A 25,388-nucleotide genomic window follows, 5' to 3' on the forward strand; every position below is an offset into this window, starting at 1 on the left:
GGGGAGGTGGAGAGGAAAGCCCTGCCCAGCCCCTGCCCTTGCCAGGCCCCCATCTCATGCCAGTGAAGATGGACCCCGGCTCGCGGGAGCTGCCTGGGCGGCAGAGTGACCCCTACGAGCCGCCCGACAGGGAGCCGGGGTGCGACGGCCCCCCAGGGGAGCCCCCTCTGAGCCGCAAGACGGCCACCTTCAAATCCCGAGCCCCCCGCAAGAACCCGGCGGCCGGGGAGGAGTGGAGCGGGTCCGAGGGCTCCGGGGCGCCGGGCGAGGAGGGCGCTGGGCACTGCCCCTCCTCCAGCACCGACACGGCCAGCGAGCACTCGGCCGACGAGGATGCCAAGGGAGCCGGGGGGGAGTTGTGGGGCCCGGCCCCCGGCCCCAGCGACTACGACCTGCGGCTGCTGCGCTCGCAGCGGGTCCTGGCCCGGCGCCAGGGCATCTTCCAGCCGGCCGTGGTCAAGCACGTCCGGCGTGGCCAGGACCTGGGAGTTCAGTTTGCCGGCGACCGGACCGTCACCTACTACGAGGGGGCGCTGGGCTCGGGGGCCCTGGACGTGGTCCTGGACACCACACCCCCTGCGGGGGCTGTGGCAGTGGGGGCCCGCGTCTGCGTCTGCGTGGCCCCCGAGGAGACGGCCTACTGCGAGGGCACCGTGCTGGAGGTGAGCCTGAAGCCGGCCTCCTACAAGGTGCATTTCGCCGGCCCCAGCCCGGCGCCCCGCAAGGACACGGTGTGGGTGCCACGCTCTGGCCTGCGGCTGCTGCGCCCGCCCTGGAGCCCGGCTGTCGCTGCGCCCCCCAAGCCAGAGGAGGAGGAGGAGCCCCCCTGCCCTGAGCCCAAGCAGCCGGAGGACGCCGAGGTCTCGAAGATCAGCGCCGGCGTGCGGGGGGCTGGGGAGGAGAAGCCCCCGGCCGCCGCCCCGCAGCTGTTGTCACCCCCCAAGTCCCCGGCCTTTGCCCGCCGGCAGGAGCAGGCCTCCCCGCTGCTGAGCCCCGAGGCGGGCGGCAGCCGCAGCAGCAGCGTGGTGTCGGTGGAGAAGTGCAGCACGCCGGGCTCGGCGCGCTCCCGCACGCCCCTCACGGCCGCCCAGCAGAAGTACAAGAAGGGGGACGTGGTCTGCACCCCCAACGGCATCCGCAAGAAGTTCAACGGCAAACAGTGGCGCCGGCTCTGCTCCCGCGAGGGCTGCATGAAGGAGTCCCAGCGGCGCGGCTACTGCTCCCGCCACCTCTCCATGCGCACCAAGGAGCTGGAGAGCCTGTCGGAGGGCCGGGCCAGCGGGCTGCGGGAGGGCAGCGCTGAGTTCGACTGGGATGAGACGTCCCGCGACAGCGAGGCCAGCAGCGCCCGCGGCGACTCCCGTCCCCGCCTGGTGGCGCCGGCCGACCTGTCCCGCTTCGAGTTCGACGAGTGCGAGGCGGCCGTCATGCTGGTGTCGCTGGGCAGCTCGCGCTCGGGCACCCCGTCCTTCTCGCCCGTCTCCACCCAGTCGCCCTTCTCGCCCGCCCCCTCGCCGTCCCCCTCGCCCCTCTTCGGCTTCCGGCCCGCCAACTTCAGCCCCATCAACGCCTCGCCCGTCATCCAGCGGGCGGCTGCCCGCAGCCGCCACGTCAGCGCCAGCACGCCCAAGGGGGCGGGGGGCGGGGTGCTGAGCCCCGAGATGCTGCACCACGCCCCTCACCGGGAGCGGCACTCCTCGGGCATCGTGCCCACCTTCCAGACCAACCTGACCTTCACCGTCCCCATGAGCCCCAGCAAGCGCAAGGCGGAGGCGCCCCATGGCGGGCCGGGCGGGGGCGCCGACTTCCAGAAGAGCGACAGCCTGGACTCGGGGGTGGAGTCGGTCTCCCACACCCCCACCCCCTCCACACCGGCCGGCTTCCGGGCCGTCTCGCCCCCTGGCCCCGGGCCCTTCTCCTCCCGCTCCCAGCAGGCCTCGCCGCTGCTGCTGCTCTCCCCGCCGGCAGGGCTGACCTCCGACCCCAGCCCCACGGTGCGCCGTGTGCCGGCCGTGCAGCGGGACTCGCCCGTCATTGTCCGCAACCCCGACGTGCCGCTGCCCTCCAAGTTCACCGAGAAGCCGCGGGAGGGGCGGGCCGGCAGCCCCCGGCTGGGCAAGGTGGGCACCAAAGAACAGCTGCAGGTGCCGGTGCCCATCAATATGGGGCGGGCGCTGCCCTGCAGCCAGCCTAGCGCCGTCCCGGCCCCGGATCAGGCGCCCCCCGTCTTCAGCGTCTCCTCCCCCTTCCAGCCGGTCGCCTTCCACCCCTCCCCGGCCGCCCTGCTGCCCGTCATTGTGCCCAACGACTACTCCGGCCCGCCGGCCCCCAAGAAAGAGATCATCATGGGCCGGCCTGGCACAGGTAAGGGACCTCCAGGGGGGCCTCAGGCTGCAGGGAGTGGGGTGGGGGCTCAGGAGGGGGCGCTCTCCCCTCTCGTATACATTGCTCTTGAACCTGCTTATCTGTGCCGGGTGAAGGGTCCCTGTATGAACAGCCCCTGCGCCCCACCCCAGAGGTGGCTGCGTCCCAGCGCCGGGTGAAGGGTCCCTGTATGAACAGCCCCTGCGCCCCACCCCAGAGGTGGCCGCATCCCAGCGCCGGGAGTGGGGTGCTGGGTATGGAGTTGTGCCTTTGTTTGAATACTAGTATGTGGGCTCAGCTCAGCTCTCGACATCGATCTCTAGCCTAGTTCAGCCTAAAAGTTAACTCCCCCCCCCACGCCCTCTGGCTGGGGAGGAGCCCTGGGGTCAGCGGGTGGGACGGGAGGAACGTGGTTGTGTGTGATGCTGAGCATGCACAGCCCCGGGTGTGTGTGCAAGAGACACCAGTGCCCTGAAGGGGATGCTGTGTGTGTGTGTGTGTGTGTGTGTGTGTGTGTGACACGCTGCCTGGCCCTGAGGGCCTGGCTCCCCCACGTGGCTGTCACCACACCCTGCTGGCACCCGCCCCACTGTCCGGTGCTAGCCACGCTTGCTCACCTAGGCTGGTGTGGGCGCCTCGGCGATTCTCCATCGGGCTTGTTCTTACCCAGGCCTGGATCTCTGGTGCAGGGCTTGCACGTGGGACTCGCGTGCTCAGTTTTGCACAGCCTGGGGCTCTTGGGGCAGCATTTGCACCAGGGGCTCGCACACTAGCCCTTTCATACGCTCATTCTTGCACAGGTCTGGGGTTCCCAGTGCAGGGTTCACACACTCGCTGTCGCACTGAGCCGGGGCTCTGGTCAGAGGCCTCCATCCCGGGCCGGGTCTTGTGGAAGTGGGGGGCGGGGAATCCCTGGGGGGGTGGGGCCCAGCTCCCTGCCCCTGGGGTGTGGATGTGAACGGGCAGCTCCCTTGCTTCCCTCCCATCACCATCCCTGCAGTAGCGGGGATGTAGTTTGCCGTCTCCTGGCAACCGGTAACCAGAGCGACCATCTCCCTGTGCTCCTAGCCCTGTCTCTATTTATATTGGAGCGAGAGGGGTGGGTGTGCAAGTGGGCGTGCGATGGGGTCGCACGAGTTCAGGGGACATGACGGAGCCGGCCTCTCCACCCCCCCTGTGATGATGCGTGTACACAAGCTCTCCCCAGCACACGTGTGGCTGGCACAGATGTGCACAAAAGCAGTTGCACACATGACATACTCACACGGAGCACAGTCATGAACACAAGTGTGTTACGCCCAGTTCACGTGTCATTTGCCTGGACAGCATGTTTCACAGACCCCCTCACCTTAGTCACAGCCCTGTGGGGCACATGTGGCTCTGGCACACCTAAGACACCCCAGACTTGGCACAACACTGTGCTCACACCTCGCCCGCTGCTCCTGCACACTTGTGCACACCTGTCCTGGCAGCTCCAGGCTGTCAAACGTGCACAGCATGTAAACCGATGCCTCCCCATTCCCACCGACACGAGTGTGTTATCCAGACCGATGCTGGGTATGGGCACCCCGCCTCCATGCTCCGGGGTCTCACAGCAGTGGGGCTGGGGTGGAGGAGGCGCAGGCTACACCAGCCTTCAGCCACAGCGTCACGCTCGCCGGGCCGGAGCACCTGCTCACATGCACGGGGCCCAGTGGCGCTGGGTGTCTCTGGCGCAGCCGTGCTCGGGCAGCTTCACACGCGTCGCACGTTCACCGGCCAGCTCGCACCCTCTTGCACCCCTTTGCGCTCCCTCCGTGCCTCCCCCATGTGCTGTCGTCTGCTTCTGCATGTTCGCCTCCCCCGGGGGGCGTCTCGCCTGCTCACACTGGCATTGCTGGGGGGTACTTGGGCTCTGGGTCGCCCTGGAGACCCATGGAGGCCTTGGCAACAGCTGCTGCTTTCTGGGGTGGATGTCTGGGGTTGCCAGGGAGACCACATCCTTCCTGTGTGGGGCAGGGCGGACAGGTTGCCCCTTAGTTCCTTTTGTGCCCTCATGGTCACCCCCCCCCCCCCCAGTCCCCTGGCTGTGAGATGCGTCCCTGGTGGCCACTGGAACGTCCCACGGGCCATCCCGCCTCGCGGCCCCCCAGAACTGCATGGGGGGACGGGGACCCCAAGCCTCCTGCTGGGGGGGCTGAGTCCTGCTGTGTGTGTGTGTCCCTGCTGCCCTCTGCTGGAGGGGATGGGCCCTGTGCGCGCGCTGTGTGTGTGTGTGTGTGCACGCGCGCAGTGCATCTCACTTGCTGTGTGTTACATTCTGTACATTGTGGGCGGTTGTGTGTGTGTTGTGGGCTGTCTCTTGCTGGCTGTGCGGGGTGTGGGGTTTTTTCTGTACGGGGGTGCGTGTTCTTATTCTTCAGGTGTGCGGCCGCGTTGGTAACTGTCTTGCTCTCGTTGGGTCTCTGCTGTACGCGGCCGAGTGTGTTAAACTGCAGCTGTGCGTAGTGTGGTGTTCCAGTGCATTGGCGTGTGTGTGTCCCTCTCAGTGTATCTTGTCTCTTTTGTGGGGTGAAGGTGCATGTGCATGTGTCGCCTACTGCACAGTCGTGTCTCTCTCTGCGTGGGTGTGTCTCCGGTGTGTGTCTGTGGGTGCTTTGGAGGGGGGCTGTGTCTCTTGCTTGCAGCGTGGGTGTGTTTTGGGGTGGTGTGTTTGTGCCCGCCCTAGGAGCTCTCAGCCCAGGGCTGGGGGGGGGGGGGGTTGCTGGGCTCTCTCTGCCCCCTACCCCATTGACCCAGGCTGGGGGAAACAGCCTGCCCGGGGTGTGGGCAGAGGCCGTGTTGACTCACACCGGGCCCAGCAGCCTATGTGGGAAGCGCGCACGGGCCCTGGGTTGGCAGGTCCCCAGGACGTGGGGCCCAGGGCCTCCCTGGCAGGGCCAGCTCCTCCCCCCGCCCCTGGGTGTGGGGGGAGGTTATCCCAAGAATGCAGCTGGGCCCCCAGCGAGCGGCCGGCGGGAAGCCAGTGCGGAGCCAGCACTCCTGGGAGTGTGCGTCTGTGTGTGTGTGGGGGGGTCAGCCTGTTTGGGTCAGCTAGTGCACACTGCTCTGTGCATGTATCAGTGCCTGTGTGTGCACGTAAACGCAGGTATTGGTGTGAGAACATGTGAGCATTTCATGCCCACCAGGGCATCAGTGGGAGGCCTGGGTGGGAGTGTGGCTGGAGAGCACACATTGCTACGAGCGTGTCAGCTGCAGGAGTTTGGGGGGTGTGAATGTTAGAAGTGCACATGTGTCTGGGTGGAGCGTGAGTGAGCATGTCAGACGCGCACACGAGCATGAGCGAGCGCACGAGTGGGGTGTGGAGCGTGAGCGGGCGTGTTAAATGTGCACAGGAGTGTGTGTGGTGAGTGTCAGGCGTGCGCACGAGGGTGTGTGTGGAGTGTGAGTGTGTCAGGCGTGCACATGAGGGTGTGTGTGGAGTGTGTGTGTGTTAAATGTGCATAGGAGTGTGTGGTGAGTGTCAGGCGTGCGCACGAGGGTGTGTGAGTGTGAGTGTGTCAGGCGTGTGCACGAGGGTGTGTGTGGAGTGTGAGTGAGTGTGTTAAATGTGCACAGGAGTGTGTGTGGTGAGTGTCAGGCGTGCGCACGAGGGTGTGTGTGGAGTGTGAGTGTGTCAGGCGTGCACATGAGGGTGTGTGTGGAGTGTGTGTGTGTTAAATGTGCATAGGAGTGTGTGGTGAGTGTCAGGCGTGCGCACGAGGGTGTGTGAGTGTGAGTGTGTCAGGCGTGCACACGAGGGTGTGTGTGGAGTGAGTGTGTCAGGCGTGCGCACGAGGGTGTGTGTGGAGTGTGTGTGTGTCAGGCGTGTGCACGAGGGTGTGTGGTGAGTGTCAGGCATGCGCACGAGGGTGTGTAGTGAGTGTGAGTGTGTCAGGCGTGCGCACGAGGGTGTGTGAGTGTGAGTGTGTGTGTCAGGCGTGCCCACGAGGGTGTGTGTGGGGAGTGTCAGGCGTGCGCACGAGGGTGTGTGTGGCGTGTGAGTGTGTCAGGCGTGCGCACGAGGGTGTGTGTGGAGCATGAGTGTGTCAGGCGTGCGCACGAGGGTGTGTGTGCAGAGTGTGTGTGTCAGGCGTGCGCACGAGGGTGTGTGTGGAGCGTGAGTGTGTCAGGTGTGCGCACGAGGGTGTGTGGAGTGTGAGAGTCAGGCATGCGCACGAGGGTGTGTGGAGTGTGAGAGTCAGGCATGCGCACGAGGGTGTGTGGAGTGTGAGTGTGTCAGGCGTGTGCATGGGGGTGTGTGGAGTGTGAGAGTCAGGCATGCGCATGAGGGTGTGTGGAGTGTGAGTGTGTCAGGCGTGTGCACGAGGGTGTGTGTGTGAGTGTGTCAGGCGTGCGCACGAGGGTGTGTGTGGTGTGAGTGTGTCAGGCGTGCGCACGAGGGTGTGTGTGGAGTGTGTGTGAGTGTGTCAGGCGTGCGCACGAGGGTGTGTGTGGCGTGTGTGTGTCAGGCGTGCACAGGAGTGCGTGCGCTGCGTGTGCAGGCGCGTGCCGGGCCGGCCCACGTGACCCCGTGTCCTGCCGTGCCCCGAGGCCCGGGTGAGGGGCGCGGCGCCGCAGGGCCCGGGCTGAGCGGCCCCCCGTCGCGGGCTGCCGGGGCGGGGGGGGGAGCAGCCAATGGCTGGCGGCGCCGCCCCCGCCAATGGGAGCCGAGCCTCTCATTTGCATAGCGGTGACGGCGGCGCGGCGGCCAATGGGCGGGCGGCGTGTGTGAGCGCCGCTCATTTGCATGTGAATGACCCGGGGCGGCGGCAGCCAATGGGGCGGCGGGGGGCGATGGGGCCTGCGTGACGCGGGGTGCGTGGGGGCGGGGGGCCGCCCTTGTTCCCAGGCGGGGCCGGGCCGGGACGAGCGGCGACAGGCGGCGGGTGCCCGGCAACGGCGACAGGCGGAGACCCCCCCCCCGCGCGCGCCCCCGGCCTCGCGCCCGTCCCCGCCGCGCGCCCCCGCCGGGGTGAGGCGCCCCCGGCCGGCAGGGGGCGTGGGGGGGGCATGCGCGCCGCCGCCGCCCCCCCGCGATGTTCTCCACCGAGCGGCCCCCGGCAGCGCTGCCCCCCCCGCCGCGGCGGGGCCTCGGCATGTTCGGTCAGTGGCGCGGGGGGGCCCGGGGCGGGGCGGGGGGGCCCTCCCCTCTGGGGTCCTGCGTGGGGGGCACTGGCTGGGGGCAGGAGCAGGTCACGGGGCGTGGGGCCCCTCCCCTCTGGGGTCCTGCGTGGGGCAGGGTCCCTCTCCTCTGTAGGGGTTGCTAGGTCCTGCGTGGGGGGCACTGGCTGGGGGCAGGAGCGGGGGGCAGGGCCCCTCCCTCCCGGGGGGCGCCAAGTCCTGCGTGGGGGGCACTGGCTGGGGGGCAGGAGCGGGGCGTAGGGCCCCTCTCCTCTGTAGGGGGTGCTAGGTCCTGCGTGGGGGGCACTGGCTGGGGGCAGGAGCAGGTCACGGGGCGCGGGGCCCCTCCCCACTGGGGGGGCGCCAGGTCCTGCGTGGGGGGCACTGGCTGGGGGGCAGGAGCGGGGCACAGGTCCCCTCTTCTCTGGGGGGCACCAGGTCCTGTCTGGGAGCATGGGGGGACTGGCTGGGGGGCAGGAGTGGGGTGTGGGGCCCCACCTCTCCAGGGGGCGCCAGGTCCCATCCAGATCCATGTTTGGGGGCTGGCTTGTGGGGGCCAGGAATGGGATGCGAGGCCCCTCCTCTCCCCTCCCCTCTGGGGCACTGGCCCCGATCCGGCTCTAGGGTAGTGACCGAATGTTTGGGTCACAGCCCCAGCACAATGGCTGAGGACTGGACGGGCCGCCGGGGCCCCCTGCTCCCCCCGTCGATGCCAGGGCTCCCCCGGGGCAGTCGGGCTCTGGGGCCGGCTGAGCTGGTGCCATCCCCAGAGTCTGAATTAACTTCCCAGCGCAGATCTGCCCCTCGCCTGCCAGGTGTAGCGCGCAGGACTCCTGGGTTCTCTCCCGCCCTCTGGAGAGGGGGTCTGGTGGTTAGAGTGCGGGGAAGGGGGGCTGGGAGCCAGGACTCCTGGGTTCTCTCCTGCCTGTGGGAGGGGAGTGGGTGTAGTGGGAGTGGGGAGGGGGGCTGGGAGCCAGGACTCCTGGGTTCTCTCCTGCCTGTGGGAGGGGAGTGGGTGTAGTGGGAGTGGGGAGGGGTGCTGGGAGCCAGGACTCCTGGGTTCTCTCCTGCCTGTGGGAGGGGAGTGGGTGGAGTGGGAGTGGGGAGCGGGGCTGGGAGCCAGGACTCCTGGGTTCTCTCCCTGGCTGTCTGTGTGACCTTGGCCAGTGCCCCAGGTTTCCTGCCTGACCCTGCTGCAGGGCGTTGTGCTCTTGTGGCCGTGACGCCTTTTGGGGGGTGTGGGTCTGTGCCCCCCCTCAGCCCTTCAAACCCATCCTTGGTTGGAATTTGGCACCATGGTTGGGGACAGGGAGTAGTGATGTGACCCCCCCAGGCTGGGGGGTGCAGCGACAGCCCCCCCCCCCGCTGAAATCCTTTCCCATCCTGTCCCCGCCCCCCCCCGGGGGATGTGGTCACCGGCCGGAGAACAGGAAGGCAGCGCCGGCTTCCCGGCAGCGCCCCACCACCAGCCACTTAAGGGCTTTAATAATTGAGTTAGCCGCGCACGCGCCCTGCTCCTGGGCCGGGGGGAGCGCCTGGGCGACCTGCAGGCCAGGGGGCTGGGCAGCGGGGCTGGGGTGGGAGGTGGGTGGGTGCCCTGGCAGGTGCTGTGTTGTGGGGGGTGGCTGTGGCATGCTGCCCTGTTGCCTGTTGGGAGCTCCCCACCGTGGCACAGGCAGCTGGGGGGTGGGCACCACGTAGCTGGGGCTGCAGCCGGGCGTGTCCGGCCTGCCCATGTGGGTGCTGCGGCCTGGGCTGGGGCCTAAGGGGGCTGTGCCCAGGTGGGGGTCAGGCGGAGGCCTGAACAGGCAGGTGTGGGGGGCAGCCTGGGGTCTCACTGGTGGGGCACGGAGGTTGTTGCGTTCGGGTGTCTGGCGGCACTTTGTGTGATGCAGGTTGGGCAGGACTCGGGTTGCTGTGGGGTGTTAGAGGATGTCCTGGTGTATTTGTGTTTGCGGAGCTGCGTTGTGCTGCAGGATGGGGTGTGTTGTGTTATGTTGCATGGCTGAGTAGCGTTGCAGTGTGTGCGTGTTGCAGGATGTGGTACAGCTGTGTGTGTGTTGGATGGCCCAGCTGCATTGTGTTGGGGCATCTGTGTGTGTAAGGGCTGTGATGGGTTGTAGGACATTGTGTTGTGCTGCTGTGTGTGTGTGTCTGTGTTGCTGTGCGTGTTGCACTGTGCTGGGGTGTGTGGCAGGGCCGCAGGTGCTGTGTGTGGTTGTGTGCCCTCCCCCCCCCCCCCCCCCCCGGAAGTGCTGCTCAGCCTGAGAGGCCCCGCGGGGAGGGAATCTGCTGGGGGGGACACGGTGCTGCGTGTTTTCCCCGTCCTGCGCTCTGAGCTACCCCCTCCAGGGAGTGGCGTGGGGTGATGCCCTACTCTGGGGGGCTGCTGGCTCAGTGCTGGGTAGATCAGTGCTGGGGGGCTCCCCTCGCCACATACATCCCTGGGCTTGGCAGCTGTTGTGGGTCAAAGCAGAGTCCCCACGCCTGCCCTCCCCTCCTACAGCCTGCACCTCTGGGGCTCCTCCCCCCATTCACCCCCAGGTAGGGGGGAGGGTGCAAAGCAAAACTCCCGAGTCCTTCCCCGTTGCTGGGAGTATGGGGGGCCATCTGAGCATGGGGGAAGGCCAGGGAGCCCCAATACTGGGGGTACGGTACAAGGCAGAGTGACCCGGGGAGAGAGAACCCAGGCGTCCTAGCTCCCAGCCCCTCCTGCTCTAACCCACCAGACCCTACTCCCCTCCCAGAACTGGGGAGAGAACCCAGGAGTCCTGGCTCCCAGCCGGGAGAGAACCCAGGCATCCTGGCTGTGTGTTTAACCCTTTGCCTGCTCTCTCCCTTCCAGTCTGGACCAACGTGGAGCCGCGCTCTGTGGCCGTGTTCCCGTGGCACTCCCTTGTGCCCTTCCTGGCCCCCAGCCAGCCGGACTCCTCCATCCAGCCCAGCGAGGGGCAGCAGCCTGTCAATCACCCCCCGGTGTCCAATCAGAACAAAGGTGAGGGTGGGGCAGCTCCATGTGGGCCACTTGGGGAGGGCCGGGGCGGGGGCTGTGAGCACAGGGGAGCTGCTGGCTTTTGTGTGTGACCCATCAAAATGGGGCCCGTGCAGCAAGCAAGGAGTGAAGCCAGCAGGGGAGCGCGCGCTGTTGCATTTCAGTGTGACCCACAAAAACGGCCCCTCTCGGCCTGGTGCGTTCTCATGGGCTGTTGCTCTTGATCTTTGCCCCTACCAGAGCCTCCAGAATCAGCGGCCATTGCCCATGACCTCCCGGGGGCGGTGGCGGGGGCTGAGCTGGGGGCTTCCCGCCCCAACAGTCCAGCCTCAGCCCCTCAGGCCACGGCAGCGGCTGGAGGGGGAGAGGGCCCCTCCCAGCTCGAGGACGAGGCCCCGGGGCCCCCAAGGCTGGACAGCGAGACAGAGAGCGACCACGATGACCCGTGAGTGGGGGAGGGGTTGAGGGACATGGGGCTAGTGTGAGGGGGATGGGGGGAAAGGGGGCTGGCACGGGAGGGCTGGGGCTGGTGTGGGGGTTCGGGGGCGATGGGGCGGGTGGGGGGTACGAGAGGGATGAGGGGACATGGGGCTGGTGCAAGGAGGATGGGGGACGGAGCTGGCACGGGACATGGGGCTGGTGCAGGGGTTTGAGGAGAATAGGGGCACGTGGGGCTGGTGGGGGAGTGAGGAGGGTTGTTTGTGGGCACATGGTCAGGGCTGGCAGAGGGATTGGGGCTTGTGGGGTGGAGGCAGGGGTAGGGTTGGGGGTGCGATGTGGGGGGATCTGGGTCAGGGACCAGGTTGGGGAGGGGTCAGGGACGTGGCGGGATCGAGGGGCAGCAGGGTTACGAGAGTGACGCCCACCCCGCACAGGTTCCTGTCGATCGTGTCCCCCGAGATCCAGCTCCCTCTGCAGCCTGGGAAGCGCCGGACGCAGTCGCTGAGCGCCCTGCCCAAGGACCGAGACTCCTCCTCCGAGAAGGATGGGCGCAGCCCCAGCAAGGTGAGCGAGACTGGCCCCCCTCCCCGGCCGGGTGCATGGAACAGCCCAGAGAGACCCGCTCCCCCCCCCCCGCCCTGTGCATGGAATGGTACAGAGACAAGTGTTCCCCCCCGCAATACTGTGTGCATGGAACAGCCCAGAGAGACCCGCTCCCCCCCCAGCCCTGTGCATGGAATGGTACAGAGACAAGTGTCCCCCGTCCCCCCCTGCAATACTGTGTGCATGGAACAGCCCAGAGAGACCCGCTCCCCCCCCATCCCTGTGCATGGAATGGTACAGAGACAAGTGTCCCCCGTCCCCCCCCTGCAATACTGTGTGCATGGAACAACCCAGAGAGACCCGCTCCCCCCCATCCCTGTGCATGGAATGGTACAGAGACAAGTGTCCCCCGTCCCCCCCCTGCAATACTGTGTGCATGGAACAACCCAGAGAGACCCGCTCCCCCCCATCCCTGTGCATGGAATGGTACAGAGACAAGTGTTCCCCCCCCCCCGGCAATACTGTGTGCATGGAACAACCCAGAGAGACCCGCTCCCCCCCCCATCCCTGTGCATGGAATGGTACAGAGACAAGTGCTCCTGCCCCCTCCCGCCTCCACAGTGTTGTGTGCATGGAACAGTCCAGAGAGACTTGCACCTCCCCAAGGCCAAGTGCATTTTCCCCTACGTGGAATGCAGCACAAGAATTCACCCCCCCTTTAATTCCCACATGGAACGTGCCACAAGACCTCATGCGCCCCTCCAGCTGGAATGTTCCATTTTAATTCCCCCTCCATCCCCCAAATGGAATGCTCCACAAGAACTCACCAGCCCCCTTAATCCCCCACATGGAATGTGCCATGAGAACTCACCGCTCCCTTTATTTAATTCATGGAACACTCCATGAGGCCCCCCCCATGACCCCCCCCCGCGGGAGGAATGTGATTGGCTGCGAGTGTGTTGCTTGTTTGCATACTGACCCCTCCCCTAGATCCCCCCCAGCCTCCCAGTAGGAGGGATGTGATTGGCTGTGGGTGCTTTGCTCGTTTGCATACTGACCCCTCCCTGTCGTGCAGCGGGAGAAGGACCATATCCGGCGGCCCATGAACGCCTTCATGATCTTCAGCAAGCGGCACCGGGCGCTGGTGCACCAGCGGCACCCGAACCAGGACAACCGCACCGTCAGCAAGATCCTGGGCGAGTGGTGGTACGCGCTGGGGCCCAAGGAGAAGCAGAAGTACCATGACCTGGCCTTCCAGGTGCGGGCACCGGGGCGGGGGGTCGACGCGGGGGGCGGGGGCCCAGCATTGGGGTCAGCGGGGGGGCGGGGAGGGGGCATGGGGACGGTGCTGCGGGGGGGGGGCGGGGGCCCAGCTGTCGGGTCGGCGGGGAGGCGGGTAAGGGGACACGGTGCTGCGGGGGGACAGCAAGGGGGGCGGGGGCCCAGCATTGGGGTCAGCGGGGGGGCGGGGAGGGGGGTATGGGGACACGGTGCTGCGGGGGGACAGCGAGGAGGTGGGGGCCCAGCATTGGGGTCGGCGGGGAGGGGGGTATGGGGACACGGTGCTGCGGGGGGTCAACGCGGGGGGCGGGGGCCCAGCATTGGGGTCGGCGGGGAGGGGGGTATGGGGACACGGTGCTGCGGGGGGTCAACGCGGGGGGCGGGGGCCCAGCATTGGGGTCAGCGGGGGGGCGGGGAGGAGGGGATGTGGACACGGTGGTGCGGGGGGGACAGCGAGGGGGGCGGGGGCCCAGCATTGGGGTCAGCGGGGGGGCGGGGAGGGGGCATGGGGACTGTGCTCCGGGGGGACACAGAGGAGGCGGGGGCCCAGCATTGGGGTCAGCGGGGGGGCGGGGAGGGGGCATGGGGACGGTGCTGCGGGGGGACAGCGAGGAGGCGGGGGCCCAGCATGGGGGTCAGCCGGGGGCCGGGGAGGGGGTATGGGGACACGGTGCTGCGGGGGGACAGCGAGGAGGTGGGGGCCCAGCATTGGGGTCAGCCGGGGGGCGGGGAGGCGGGTATGGGGACACGGTGCTGCGGGGGGACAGTGAGGAGGTGGGGGCCCAGCATTGGGGTCAGCAGGGGGGCGGGGAGGGGGTATGGGGACACGGTGCTGCCGCGGGACAGCGAGGAGGTGGGGGCCCAGCATGGGGGTCAGCGGGGGGGCGGGGAGGGGGCATGGGGACACGGTGCTGCGGGGGGACAGCGAGGAGGTGGGGGCCCAGCATTGGGGTCAGCGGGGGGGTGGGGAGGGGGGGATGGGGACACGGTGCTGCGGGGGGACAGCGAGGAGGTGGGGGCCCAGCATTGGGGTCAGCGGGGGGGCGGGGAGGGGGCATGGGGACACGGTGCTGCGGGGGGACAGCGAGGAGGTGGGGGCCCAGCATTGGGGTCAGCGGGGGGGCGGGGAGGGGGCATGGGGACACGGTGCTGCGGGGGGACAGCGAGGAGGTCGGGGCCCAGCATTGGGGTCAGCAGGGGGGTGGTGGGGGGCATGGGGACACGGTGCTGCGGGGGGACAGCGAGGAGGTGGGGGCCCAGCATTGGGGTCAGCGGGGGGGTGGGGAGGGGGGTATGGGGACACGGTGCTGCGGGGGGACAGCAAGGGGGGCGGGGGCCCAGCATTGGGGTCAGCGGGGGGGTGGGGAGGGGGGTATGGGGACACGGTGCTGCGGGGGGACAGCGAGGAGGTGGGGGCCCAGCATTGGGGTCAGTGGGGGGGCGGGGAGGGGGCATGGGGACGGTGCTGCGGGGGGGACAGCGAGGGGGGCGGGGGCCCAGCTTTGGGGTCAGCGGGGAGGCGGGTATGGGGACAGTGCTGCGGGGGGACAGCGAGGAGGCGGGGGCCCAGCATTGGGGTCAGCGGGGGGGCGGGGAGGGGGTATGGGGACACGGTGCTGCGGGGGGACAGCGAGGAGGCGGGGGCCCAGCATTGGGGTCAGCGGGGGGGCGGGGAGGCGGGTATGGGGACACGGTGCTGCGGGGGGACAGCGAGGAGGTGGGGGCCCAGCATTGGGGTCAGCGGGGGGGGGGGGAGGGGGGGATGGGGACACGGTGCTGCGGGGGGACAGCGAGGAGGAGGGGGCCCAGCATTGGGGTCAGCGGGGGGGCGGGGAGGGGGTATGGGGACACGGTGCTGCGGGGGGACAGCGAGGAGGTGGGGGCCCAGCATTGGGGTCAGCAGGGGGGTGGGGAGGGGGGCATGGGGACACGGTGCTGCGGGGGGACAGCGAGGAGGCGGGGGCCCAGCATTGGGGTCAGCAGGGGGGTGGGGAGGGGGGCATGGGGACACGGTGCTGCGGGGGGACAGCGAGGAGGCGGGGGCCCAGCTTTGGGGTCAGCGGGGGGCATGGGGACACCTTGCTGCAGGTGGGGGGCCAGTGACTCGGGGAGCGGGGGAGTGGGGGATCCGGCGGGCGCCCCCTAACCTGGTCCGTGCGCAGGTGAAGGAGGCGCACTTCAAGGCGCACCCCGACTGGAAGTGGTGTAACAAGGACCGGAAGAAGTCGAGCTCGGACGCCAAGCCCTCGGCGCCGGGGCCTGGCGGGGGCCCGAAGGAGGCGCGGGAGCGCAGCATGTCGGAGACGGGCACGGCCGCTGTGCTGGGAGGTGAGACCCCCCCCTCCCTCTCCCCTTCCGGGGCTCCCCCCACAGCCAGCTCAGCCCCTCTCTTCTCCCCCTGTAGCCTCCTCGGAGATCCCAGCGCTGGCGGGGCCAGAGGGCAAGGCAGGGGCCACAGGGCACGTGCCCGGGGAGCGGCTGATCCATGTGCCGGGGGCTGGGGCGCAGCGGCCCCGGGCCTTCTCCCACAGCGGGGTGCACGGGCTGGATGCCGGGGAGCGGGACAGCCAGGCGCTGCAGGAGCTCACGCAGGTACCGGGGGGCTGGGAGTTTGGGGGAGTGGGCGGGGGGCTCATGGTGTATTGGGGAGACTGTGTCTGGGGTGGGGGAATGGGATCCCTGACGGGGCAGAGGTTGGGAGGCCCTGCTGGGAGGAGGGGCAGAGGTCCCAGTCCTCCATCGCTCCCCGCTCCGTTGCAGATGTGTTCCGGCCCGTCGCCCTACCCCGGCGGGAAGGGGCAGTATGGGGGGCCGGGCCCCTCGGGGTCCCCATTCGCAGCACCAGGTGAGGGTCCCCGGCCCCCCCTGCTGCCGCCGGCCCCCCGCACCGCCCGCTCCCAGCGCGTGGCCAGCGAGGACATGACGAGCGACGAGGAGCGCATGGTCATCTGCGAGGAGGAGGGGGACGATGATGTCATCGGTGAGCCTCCCCGAACCCCCCAGCCGTCCCGGCCCCCTCGGAGCCTGCCCAGAGCCCCCGGACTCCCCACTGCCCCCGCCGGGGCCCCGCTGTATGGCCGCACACCCCACACCCGTGTCCTCCCGGGCACAGCTCGGCAGGGAGGGGGTGGATCCGGGCAGTGAGGGGGGCCTTGGGGCGTCACTGACTCTGCCCCCTCCTGCCCCCCAGCGGACGACGGGTTCAACCCGCCCGACATCGACCTGAAGTGCAAGGAGCGGGTGACAGACAGTGAGAGCGAGACCTCCTCGGGCGAGGAGCCCGACGGCAAGGTGGGGGCTGGGGAGCAGAGGGAGTTGGGGGGATTGATGGGGGGGGGGCAGGGAGAGGCAGTGGGGCTGTGTGGGGGGCAGGGAGGGGCTGTGGGGCTGTGTGGGGGGCAGGGAGGGGCTGTGGGGCTGTGTGGGGGTTGATGGGGGCAGGGAGGGGCTGGGAGGGGCAGGGGGGGTTGATGGGGGCAGGGAGGGGCTGTGGGGCTGTGTGGGGGTTGATGGGGGCTGGGAGGGGCTGAGTGGGGGTTGAAGGGGGGTAGGGAGGGGCTGTGTGGGGGGCAGGGAGGGGCTGTGTGGGGGTTGATGGGGGGCAGGGAGGGGCTGTGTGGGGGGCAGGGAGGGGCTGTGGGGGGGTTGATGGGGGGCAGGGAGGGGCTGTGGGGGGGTGTGGGGCAGGGGGGTTGATGGGGGACGGGGGGGCTGTGGGGGTCAGTACCTAACCTCCCCCCGTGTCTCTCTCTGCCCCCAGGGCTTCGGGCGGAAGCTCTTCTCCCCGGTGATCCGCTCCCCGCCGCTGCCCCCCTCCTCGGGCGCCTTCGTTCCCTGCCGCCCACCAGCCCCCCCTGAGCTAGACCTGCCCCCCGGCCCCGACCAGCCCCCCCCGGCCCAGCCCTACAGCCCCTTCCCGCTGGCGCTCGGCCCTTTCAAGGCCCAGGACTCACGGGGGCCCCGGCCCCCTGCCCCCACCCCTGCCAAGCTGGCCCCCGCCTACCGCCGGAAGCAGGCGGACGGCGCCGGGGGGGCCGAGCCGGGCGCTGCCGGGCCCTCGGTCATCTCCTCCCCCGGGGGGGTGCTGCAGGCGCTGGTGCTGCCGGAGCCGGGGCGCCTGGCCCCCGGCACCGTGCTGGTGCCCGCCCCCTCGCTCAGCGGCTGCGGGGGGGCGCCGGGCCTGGCCCGCGCCGCCTCCACCGTGGTCACCAACGTGGTGAAGCCGGTCAGCAGCACCCCCGTGCCCATCGCCAGCAAGCCCTTCCCCCGGGGCGCGGGCGAGGGCGGGCCCCTGCTCAGCCCCCTGGCCCCGGAGCCGGCCCCGCCGCCCCTGGCCGTGCTGGGGGGGGCCAAGCCGGAGGCCGTGCCCGTGGGCCGCATCGGCCTGCTCTACGCCGACAAGAAGCCCCCGCCCCCCGCCAGCCAGGCCCCCTCCCCCCACCTGGTGCTCGGGCCGATGGGCAAGGCCCCGGCGGCCCCCGGAAACGTGGTGACCAACGTGCTGGTGGGGCAGGCGGGGGGCGCGGCGGCCGGGCCGGCCCCCGTGACCGTGCTGCCGCCACAGCCCTCGGTGCAGTTCATTACCCAGAACCCCCCGGGGGCCGGCCCCAACGGGCCGGTGCCCCTGGGCATCCTGCAGCCCCAGGGCCTCCTGTCGGGGGCGCCAGGCAAGGCAGGGGGCATCACCCAGGTGCAGTACATCCTGCCCACCCTGCCCCAGCAGCTGCAGGTGGCCGGGGGCAAGGGGGCAGGGGCCGGAGCCGCCAGCATCCACTTCACCCTGCCCCCCACCAGCAGCAAGGTCCTCGCCGCCGCGCCCCACGGCCTGCCCATCCTCCAGCCCGGGCCCGGCAGCGCCAGCACCGCCGTCACCGTCGTCTCCACCGCGCCCAAAGGTGAGGGGGGCGCCCGGGGCAGGGGCCTGGCTGGCTCGGGGGGAGGGGATGGCTGGTGCGTGGGGTGGGGCAGGGACCCCCCCCCCGCCCTGATGCGCCCCTGTTTCCCCCCAGCCCAGTCGGTGTCTCCGGTGCAGGCCCCGGGCCCCGGAGGCTCGGCCCACCTGGTGCAGGGGAAGGTGCTGGTGCCCGTGGCAGCCCCCCAGGTGACGGTGCGGCCCGGGGGTGGGGCCGGCCCGATGGCCCAGGTGGCGCCGCCCTTCCCGGTGCCCCTGCAGAACGGATCCCAGCCCGCCAGCAAGGTGAGTGTGTGTCTGTGCTGGGGGGGGGGGGGGGGCGGCTTGGGGGTCCCTCTAACCCCCCTGCTCTGCCCCCCAGATCATCCAGCTGACGCCGCTGCCCTCCACTCCGAACAGCGCTGCCCTGGCGCCCCCCCTGAGCCCCGCCACGGCCCTCGTGGGACCCCCCAGCCAAGCCCAGAAGGTGCTGCTGCCCTCCTCCTCCACCAGGTAGGGACCGGGGCAGTGGGGGGGCAGGGCTCCATGTCCCCCCCGCCTGCCAGTAACGCTCCCCCCTCTCTGCCCAGGATCACCTATGTGCAGTCCACAGGCGGGCACCAGCTGACCCTGGGCACCTCGGCCTCCCCCTCGCAGCCTGGCGCCGCCCCCGCCGCCACCTATGTGCAGGCCCCTGTGGGGCCGGCCCCCATGGCCCTGGGCTTCACGGCCATCGGGCCCAGCGGGCCGGCCATTGTGCAGCCGCTGCTCTCAGGTAAGGGTGGGGCTGTGAATGGCGGGGGGGGCGATACATTCAATCCAGACCCCTGCTCCCCCCGGGTTTGGTGGGGCTGGCGCTGGTGTGTTGGTACCAGGGAGGGGCAGATAGTTGAGTTGGGTAAATGGTGGGGGGTGGACAGGGGCTGGGACTGGGTTGGGTGACCTGTGTGGGGCTGGCTTGGGGGTACCAGGGGGCACAGGGGCTGGCAGCAGGTGGTGGCAGGGGGCTGGGTCAGGGCTGCAGCCGGGGGGCTGGTGCCAGACGGGAGCAGGGTTTGGGGTGTGGGGCGGGAATGGTGCTGGATGGGGGCGGGGGGCTGGGTTGGGGGTGTGGGGCGGGAATGGTGCTGGATGGGGGCGGGGGGCTGGGTTGGGGGGGATGGCGCTGGATGGGGGCAGGGGGCTGGGTTGGGGGTGTTGGGAGGGATGGTGCTGGATGGGGGTGGGGGGCTGGGTTGGGGGGGATGGTGCTGGATGGGGGCGGGGGGATGGTGCTGGATGGGGGCGGGGGGCTGGGTTGGGGGAGTTGGGGGGATGGTGCTGGATGGGGGCGGGGGGCTGGGTTGGGGGTGTTGGGGGGATGGTGCTGGATGGGGGGGGCTGGGTTGGGGGGGATGGTGCTGGATGGGGCGGGGGGCTGGGTTGGGGGGGTGGGGCGGGAATGGTGCTGGATGGGGGCAGGGGGCTGGGTTGGGGGTGTTGGGGGGATGGTGCTGGGTTGGGGGGGATGGCGCTGGATGGGGGCGGGGGGCTCGGTTGGGGGGGTGGCGCTGGATGGGGGCGGGGGGCTGGGTTGGGGGGTGGCGCTGGACGGGGTCCAGGGCGGGTCCGTCCATCTCACCCTTGGCGTTTCTCTCCCCAGGGCAGAGCCCCCTGCTGGCCCCAGGGCAGGTGGGGGTTTCCCCGCTGCCCAGCCCCCAGCTGCCCCCCTCCTGCAGCGGCCCGGTGATCACGGCCATCTACCCCGGCCCCCCGAGTGCCGGCCCCATCCCATCACCCGCCCACGGTCTCGTCTACAGCGTGGCCAGCCCCGTCCCTGCCCCCATCCTGCCCAAGGGGAGCAGTGCCGGCAGCCAGGGCACAATGGGGTCTGGACCCATGGGTATGAATGGGGCAGGGCCCCACTCCCACCACAGGGCCACAGAATGGGGGTGGGACCATAGAACAGGGGGTGGGGTGAGGGTGGGGCTGGGCGGGGGCGGGGCCCCACCACCCACAGGCCACAGAATGGGGGCGGGGCTATGGAACAGGGGGCGGGGCTGGGCAGGACCCCACCCACAGGGCCACAGAATGGGGGCGGGGCTATGGAACAGGGGGCGGGGCTGGTCAGTAACCACAGAATGTGGGTGGGACATAGAACAGGAGGAGAGTTTGGCAGGTCCCCAACCACATGGTTATGGAATGGGGGGCGGGGCTGTGGAATGGGGGGCGGGGCTGTGGAATGGGGGGCGGGGCTGAGCTGGGCAGATTCTTATGGGTATGGGCTGGGGGCAGAGTTATGGGGTGGGAGTGGGGTAGGCTCCACCCTCATGGGTATGGAACGGGAGCTGAGCTTTGGGGGGGGGGTGAATGGGAGGTCCTGTGGCCCCCCGGTCCCCCATCACTCTCTCTCTCTCTCTCTCCCCCCCCACCCCACAGGGCCCCTCGCCTTCCCCCCAGCGCCTGCCCGGTCCCTGCGCCTCCCGCCGAAGCCCCCCCAGAAGGTGAAGGCCGCCATCGCCAGCATCCCTGTGGGCTCCTACGAGTCGGCCCCGTCACCCGGCCCCGCCCGGCCTCTGGGGGGGCAGCAGATGGAGCCCGGGGGGCCCCCCCGCGTCCCCCGGGAGCTGGAGAGCCCCAGGGAGCCTCCGGAGCCACCTGCCCCCTCCTCCCCGCCCCAGCCCGGGCCAGCTCCAGAGCCGGAGAGCTGGGATGGGCGGCCCCCCTCGCCCGTGCCCCCCCAGCACCCAGCGCCTGAGGCTGAGAGCGGTGAGGGCTGGAGCCAGCGGGAGGCAGCGCCAGGGCCCAGTGAGGAACGAACACCCAGAGAGCCGGCGAGCGCCCCCGGAGCTGCCCTGGGGGACAAGGGGCCCGAGACGGTGAGCGACCCCCCCACATCCCCCTGCCCCCCCCACCCACTGCCCCCTGGGGGACAAGGGCCCCGAGACGGTGAGTGACCCCCCCATCATCCCCCTGCCCCCCCCACCCACTGCCCCCTGGGGGGCAAGGGCCCGAGACGGTGAGTGACCCCCCCATCCCCCTGCCCCCACCCCCACCCCCCCACTGCCCCCTGGGGGGCAAGGGCCTGAGACGGTGAGCGACCCCCCCATCATCCCCCTGCCCCCCCCACCCACTGCCCCCTGGGGGACAAGGGGCCCGAGACGGTGAGCGACCCCCCCACATCCCCCTGCCCCCACCCCCACCCCCCCACTGCCCCCTGGGGGACAAGGGCCCCGAGACGGTGAGCGACCCCCCATCATCCCCCTGCCCTCCCCACTGCCCCCTGGGGGACAAGGGGCCTGAGACGGTGAGCGACCCCCCCATCATCCCCCGCCCCCCCCCACTGCCCCCTGGGGGACAAGGGCCCCGAGTTGGTGAGTGACCCCCCCCATCCCCTCCTGTCCCCCATTACTCCCTGATCTCCCCCGAACCACCCCTCCCTCAAGGCCATTCCTGCCCCTGGTGCTAACGCTTCTGTCCCCCGCAGACCCCCCGGGGGCCCGTCTCTCCCGACTGGAGGGTCCCGGGTCCTGAGAGCCGCCCTGAAGCCCCAGCCCCCGCTGCCGGCCCCTCGTCGTCCTCTGCGCTCAGCCCCGCCCCCGCTGGCTCTGGGGAGGGGTCCCGGGGGGCAGGTCCCACCCCCGGGGCGGCCGAGGGCCCCGAGCGCAAGGAGGGGGCGGGCGGCAAGAAGGTGAAGGTCCGGCCTCCCCCGCTGAAGAAAACCTTCGACTCGGTGGACAAGTGAGTGACGTGGGGGTCGGGGGTCACTTGGGGTCAGGGGTCACATGGCCGGGGTCAGGGGACTCTCGCTCCTGGGGTCAGGCTGGGGGGAGAGGAGGGAACCCCGGCGTCCGGGAGAGCCGGTGCGTGACGCGCCCCGCCCCTCCCCCAGCAGGGTTCTGTCCGAGGTGGATTTCGAGGAGCGATTCGCCGAGCTGCCCGAGTTCAAGCCCGAGGAGGTTCTGCCCTCGCCCACGCTGCAGTCCCTGGCCACGTCGCCCCGCGCCATCCTGGGCAGCTACCGCAAGAAACGCAAGAACTCCACCGGTGCGGGGGGCGGGAGTGAGGGGCACCGGGGGGCGGGAGTGAGGGGCACCGGGGGCAGCGGGGCGGGAGTGAGGGGCGCGGGGGGGGCGGGGGCAGCGGGGGGGGCGGGGTGGGAGTGAGGGGCACTGGCGTGCGGGGGGCTGAGGGGCGGGAGTGAGGGGCACCCGGGGGGCGGGAGTGAGGGGCACCGGGAGGCGGGGGCACCGGGGGGTGGTGGGGTGGGAGTGAGGGGCACTGGTGGGCGGGGGGCTGAGGGGCGGGAGTGAGGGGCACCGGGGGCAGCGGGGCGGGAGTGAGGGGCACTGGGGGGTCGGCGGGTCGGCAGTGAGGGGCACCGGGGGGCGGGGGCAGCGGGGGGTGGCAGGGCGGGAGTGAGGGGCACCGGGGGGCGGCGGGTTGGCAGTGAGGGGCCCCAGCAGGCTCGGGGGGGCAGAGGCCCCAGGCAGGAGGGGATGGGGGACTCATTAACCCTTCGGCCTCCCCCAGACCTGGACTCCTCCACCGAGGACCCCGTCTCGCCCAAGCGGAAGATGCGGCGCCGCTCGAGCTGCAGCTCGGAGCCCAACACGCCCAAGAGCGCCAAGTGCGAGGGCGACATCTTCACCTTCGACAAGACAGGTGGGGCCTGGGGGCGGGGCCCAGCCGGGGGGCAGAGCTGGAATGATGGGGCGGGGCTGGGGTGTGGCCTGGGGGAAGGGGCGGGGCTCACCCTGGGGTGGGGGTGCCAGGAAGGGGCGGGGCAGCAGGAAGGGGCGGGGCTCCCTGGGGCAGGGCAGCAGGAAGGGGCGGGGCTCACCCTGGGGCGGGGTGCCAGGAAGGGGCGGGGCTCCCTGGGGCAGGGCAGCAGGAAGGGGCGGGGCTCACCCTGGGGTGGGGGTGCCAGGAAGGGGCGGGGCAGCAGGAAGGGGCGGGGCTCCCTGGGGCAGGGCAGCAGGAAGGGGCGGGGCTCACCCTGGGGCGGGAAGGGGCGGGGCGTTGCCAGCAGGAAGGGGCGGGGCAGAGGCTCATGGCCCCTCCCCCCAGGCGCGGAGGCGGAGGATGTGCTGGGGGAGCTGGAGTACGAGAAGGTCCCGTATTCGTCGCTGCGCCGGACCCTGGACCAGAGGCGGGCGCTGGTCATGCAGCTCTTCCAGGACCACGGCTTCTTCCCCTCAGGTCAGTGCTGCCGGGGCCACTGCCAGGGGGCGCTGTGCTGTGGGAGTGGGGCCAGGGGCTCCCTAGGGGGCCCCGTGGGGCAGGGAGCGGGGCCAGGGGCTCCCTAGGGGGCACTGTGGGGCAGGGAGTGGGGCCAGGGGCTCCCTAGGGGGCCCCGTGGGGCAGGGAGAGGGGCCAGGGGCCCCATGGGGGGCACTGTGGGGCAGGGAGCGGGGCGACGGGCTCCCTAGGGGGCACTGTGGGGCAGGGAGCGGGGCCAGGGGCTCCGTAGGGGGCACCGTGGGGCAGGGAGCGGGGCGACGGGCTCCCTAGGGGGCACTGTGGGGCAGGGAGAGGGGCCGGGGGCTCCGTAGGGGGCACCGTGGGGCAGGGAGCGGGGCGACGGGCTTCCTAGGGGGCACTGTGGGGCAGGGAGTGGGGCCGGGGGCTCCCTAGGGGGCTCCGTGGGGCAGGGAGCGGGGCCGGGGGCTCCGTAGGGGGCACCGTGGGGCAGGGAGTGGGGCCGGGGGCTCCGTAGGGGGCACCGTGGGGCAGGGAGCAGGGCGAGGGGCTCCCTAGGGGGCACCGTGGGGCAGGGAGCAGGGCCGGGGGCTCCCTAGGGGGCACCGTGGGGCAGGGAGCGGGGCCGGGGGCTCTGTAGGGAGTGCCATAGGGTATCTCCTGGTGTAATGTAGGAACAATTGTGGGCTCCAGGAGTGGGGCAGGACCCCGTGTCCCGGCTAGTTCCAGCCCCGGCAATTCTGTAGCCCAGCGCTGTGGGACGCAGGTATCTCCTTCGTGTCCTGTAACAAACTGCTCTGTGGCCCCACCTTGGCCACCCCCCAGCGCGCGCTGGCGAAGGGTCCCCACCGAACTGGCCCCCGCCCCACAGGGGCCACATCTCTGTGCCGGCGAGGGGTCCCCCTGGAACCGGCCTCTGCCCTACAGGAGCCGCGTCCCGGCGCCGGCGAGGGGTCCCCGTGGAACCGGCCTCCGCCCCACAGGGGCCGCGTCCCGGCGCCGGCGAGGGGTCCCCGTGGAACCGGCCTCCGCTCCACAGGGGCCGCGTCCTGGCGCCGGCGAGGGGTCCCCGTGGAACCGGCCTCCGCTCCACGGGGGCCACGTCCCGGCGCCGGCGAGGGGTCCCCCTGGAACCGGCCTCCGCCCCACAGGGGCCGCGTCCCGGCGCCGGCGAGGGGTCCCCCTGGAACCGGCCTCCGCCCCACAGGGGCCGCGTCCCGGCGCCGGCGAGGGGTCCCCCTGGAACCCGGCCCCACGTCACTGACGTGATGTCTCGTCTCCCGCAGCCCAGGCCACGGCCGCGTTCCAGGCCCGCTACTCCGACATCTTCCCCACCAAGGTCTGCCTGCAGCTGAAGATCCGCGAGGTGCGGCAGAAAATCATGCAGGCGGCCACCCCCACAGAGCAGGCGCCCAGCACACCCGAGCCGGGGGGCCCGGGCAGTGGAGGTGCCGCGGAGGGGCAGCCCCCGGAGCCTGCGCCCCCCCAGGACTCGGACCCAGGGGCGGAGGCTGGTGGCAGCACCAGCTGGGACAATAGCCAGACGTCTCCCCCGGGGGGCGCCACAGGCAGCAGCAGATGAAGGGCCTTGAGCGGCACGGCTGGAAGCAAAGCATTCTGGGAGCTTCGCCCGCCTTCCTGCTACACCCCGGCCTGACTGGCTCCCCCGGGATGGTCCACTCCGCCATGGACTGCAGCGCCCCCCTGCAAGGATGGTCTGCTCCGCCACGGGCACCAGCGCCTGCCTCCCACAACCAGGATGGTCTGCTCCGCCATGGGCACCAGCGCCATGGGCACCAGCGCCTGCCCCCCGCAGCCAGGATGGTCTGCTCCACCATGGGCACCAGCGCCTGCCCCCCGCAGCCAGGATGGTCTGCTCCACCATGGGCACCAGCGCCTGCCCCCCGCAGCCAGGATGGTCTGCTCCGCCATGGGCACCAGCGCCTGCCCCCCGCAGCCAGGATGGTCTGCTCCGCCATGGGCACCAGCGCCATGGGCACCAGCGCCTGCCCCCCGCAGCCAGGATGGTCTGCTCCACCATGGGCACCAGCGCCATGGGCACCAGCGCCTGCCCCCCCCCCTCCCGGCCAGGGTGGTCTGCTCTGCCACGGCCCCCAGCCCCGGCCCCCCCCCAGCCAGGATGGTCTGCTCCGCCATGGGCATCAGCATCTGCCTCCCCCAGCCAGGATGGTCTGCTCCGCCACGGGTACCAGCACCTGCACCCCGCCACCCCCTCAGCCAGGATGGTCTGCTCCACCATGGGCACCAGCGCCTGCCCCCCACAGGCGCGATGGTCTGCTCCACCACGGATGCTAGCGCCTCCCCCCCGAAGCCGGGATGGTCTGCTCCACCACAGGTGCTCCTGCCTCCCCCCCTGCCCCCAGCTAGGATGGTCTGCTCTGCTATGCCAGTGGCTCCCCCCCATCCCCATGGTGGCACCCAGACCCACCCATTGCAGGCTACTGGCCCCGCCTCTGTCACCGTGGGAACTGCGGGGGGGACATGGACACCTGGAAAGTGACGACTTTTAATAATGTTAAATATTTTGAGACC

The 25,388-nt window shown here is 70.8% G+C and overlaps 1 protein-coding gene across 1 annotated transcript; it reads left to right on the forward strand.

Annotated features, from left to right (window-relative positions):
- LOC123351752 (protein capicua homolog) lies at window positions 1-25,384 on the forward strand. The gene is made up of 20 exons (XM_044991352.1): window positions 1-2,364; window positions 10,352-10,501; window positions 10,739-10,943; window positions 11,374-11,503; window positions 12,558-12,740; window positions 14,926-15,091; window positions 15,168-15,355; window positions 15,524-15,743; window positions 15,954-16,054; window positions 16,524-17,658; window positions 17,773-17,960; window positions 18,037-18,167; window positions 18,245-18,429; window positions 19,297-19,536; window positions 20,073-20,512; window positions 21,121-21,374; window positions 21,529-21,680; window positions 22,167-22,298; window positions 22,704-22,835; window positions 24,122-25,384. The coding sequence occupies exons 1-20, from the start codon at window positions 69-71 to the stop codon at window positions 24,415-24,417; spliced, it is 6,924 nt and encodes a 2,307-aa protein (XP_044847287.1). The 5' UTR covers window positions 1-68; the 3' UTR covers window positions 24,418-25,384.
- The last annotated feature ends 4 nt before the right edge of the window (window positions 25,385-25,388 follow it).

The sequence above is a fragment of the Mauremys mutica genome, chromosome 17, assembly GCF_020497125.1.
Source record: "Mauremys mutica isolate MM-2020 ecotype Southern chromosome 17, ASM2049712v1, whole genome shotgun sequence".
NCBI lineage: Eukaryota > Metazoa > Chordata > Testudines > Geoemydidae > Mauremys > Mauremys mutica.

What these genes read in the sequence shown, in the direction of transcription:
- LOC123351752 (XM_044991352.1), top strand. Translation starts at nt 69, where the DNA reads ATGGACCCCGGCTCGCGGGAGCTGCCTGGGCGGCAGAGTGACCCCTAC. An exon ending in CTGCCCTCCTCCTCCACCAG is followed by an intron (nt 18,168 to 18,244) that starts GTAGGGACCGGG and finishes CTCTCTGCCCAG; the next exon opens with GATCACCTATGTGCAGTCCA. An exon ending in TGTGCAGCCGCTGCTCTCAG is followed by an intron (nt 18,430 to 19,296) that starts GTAAGGGTGGGG and finishes TTCTCTCCCCAG; the next exon opens with GGCAGAGCCCCCTGCTGGCC.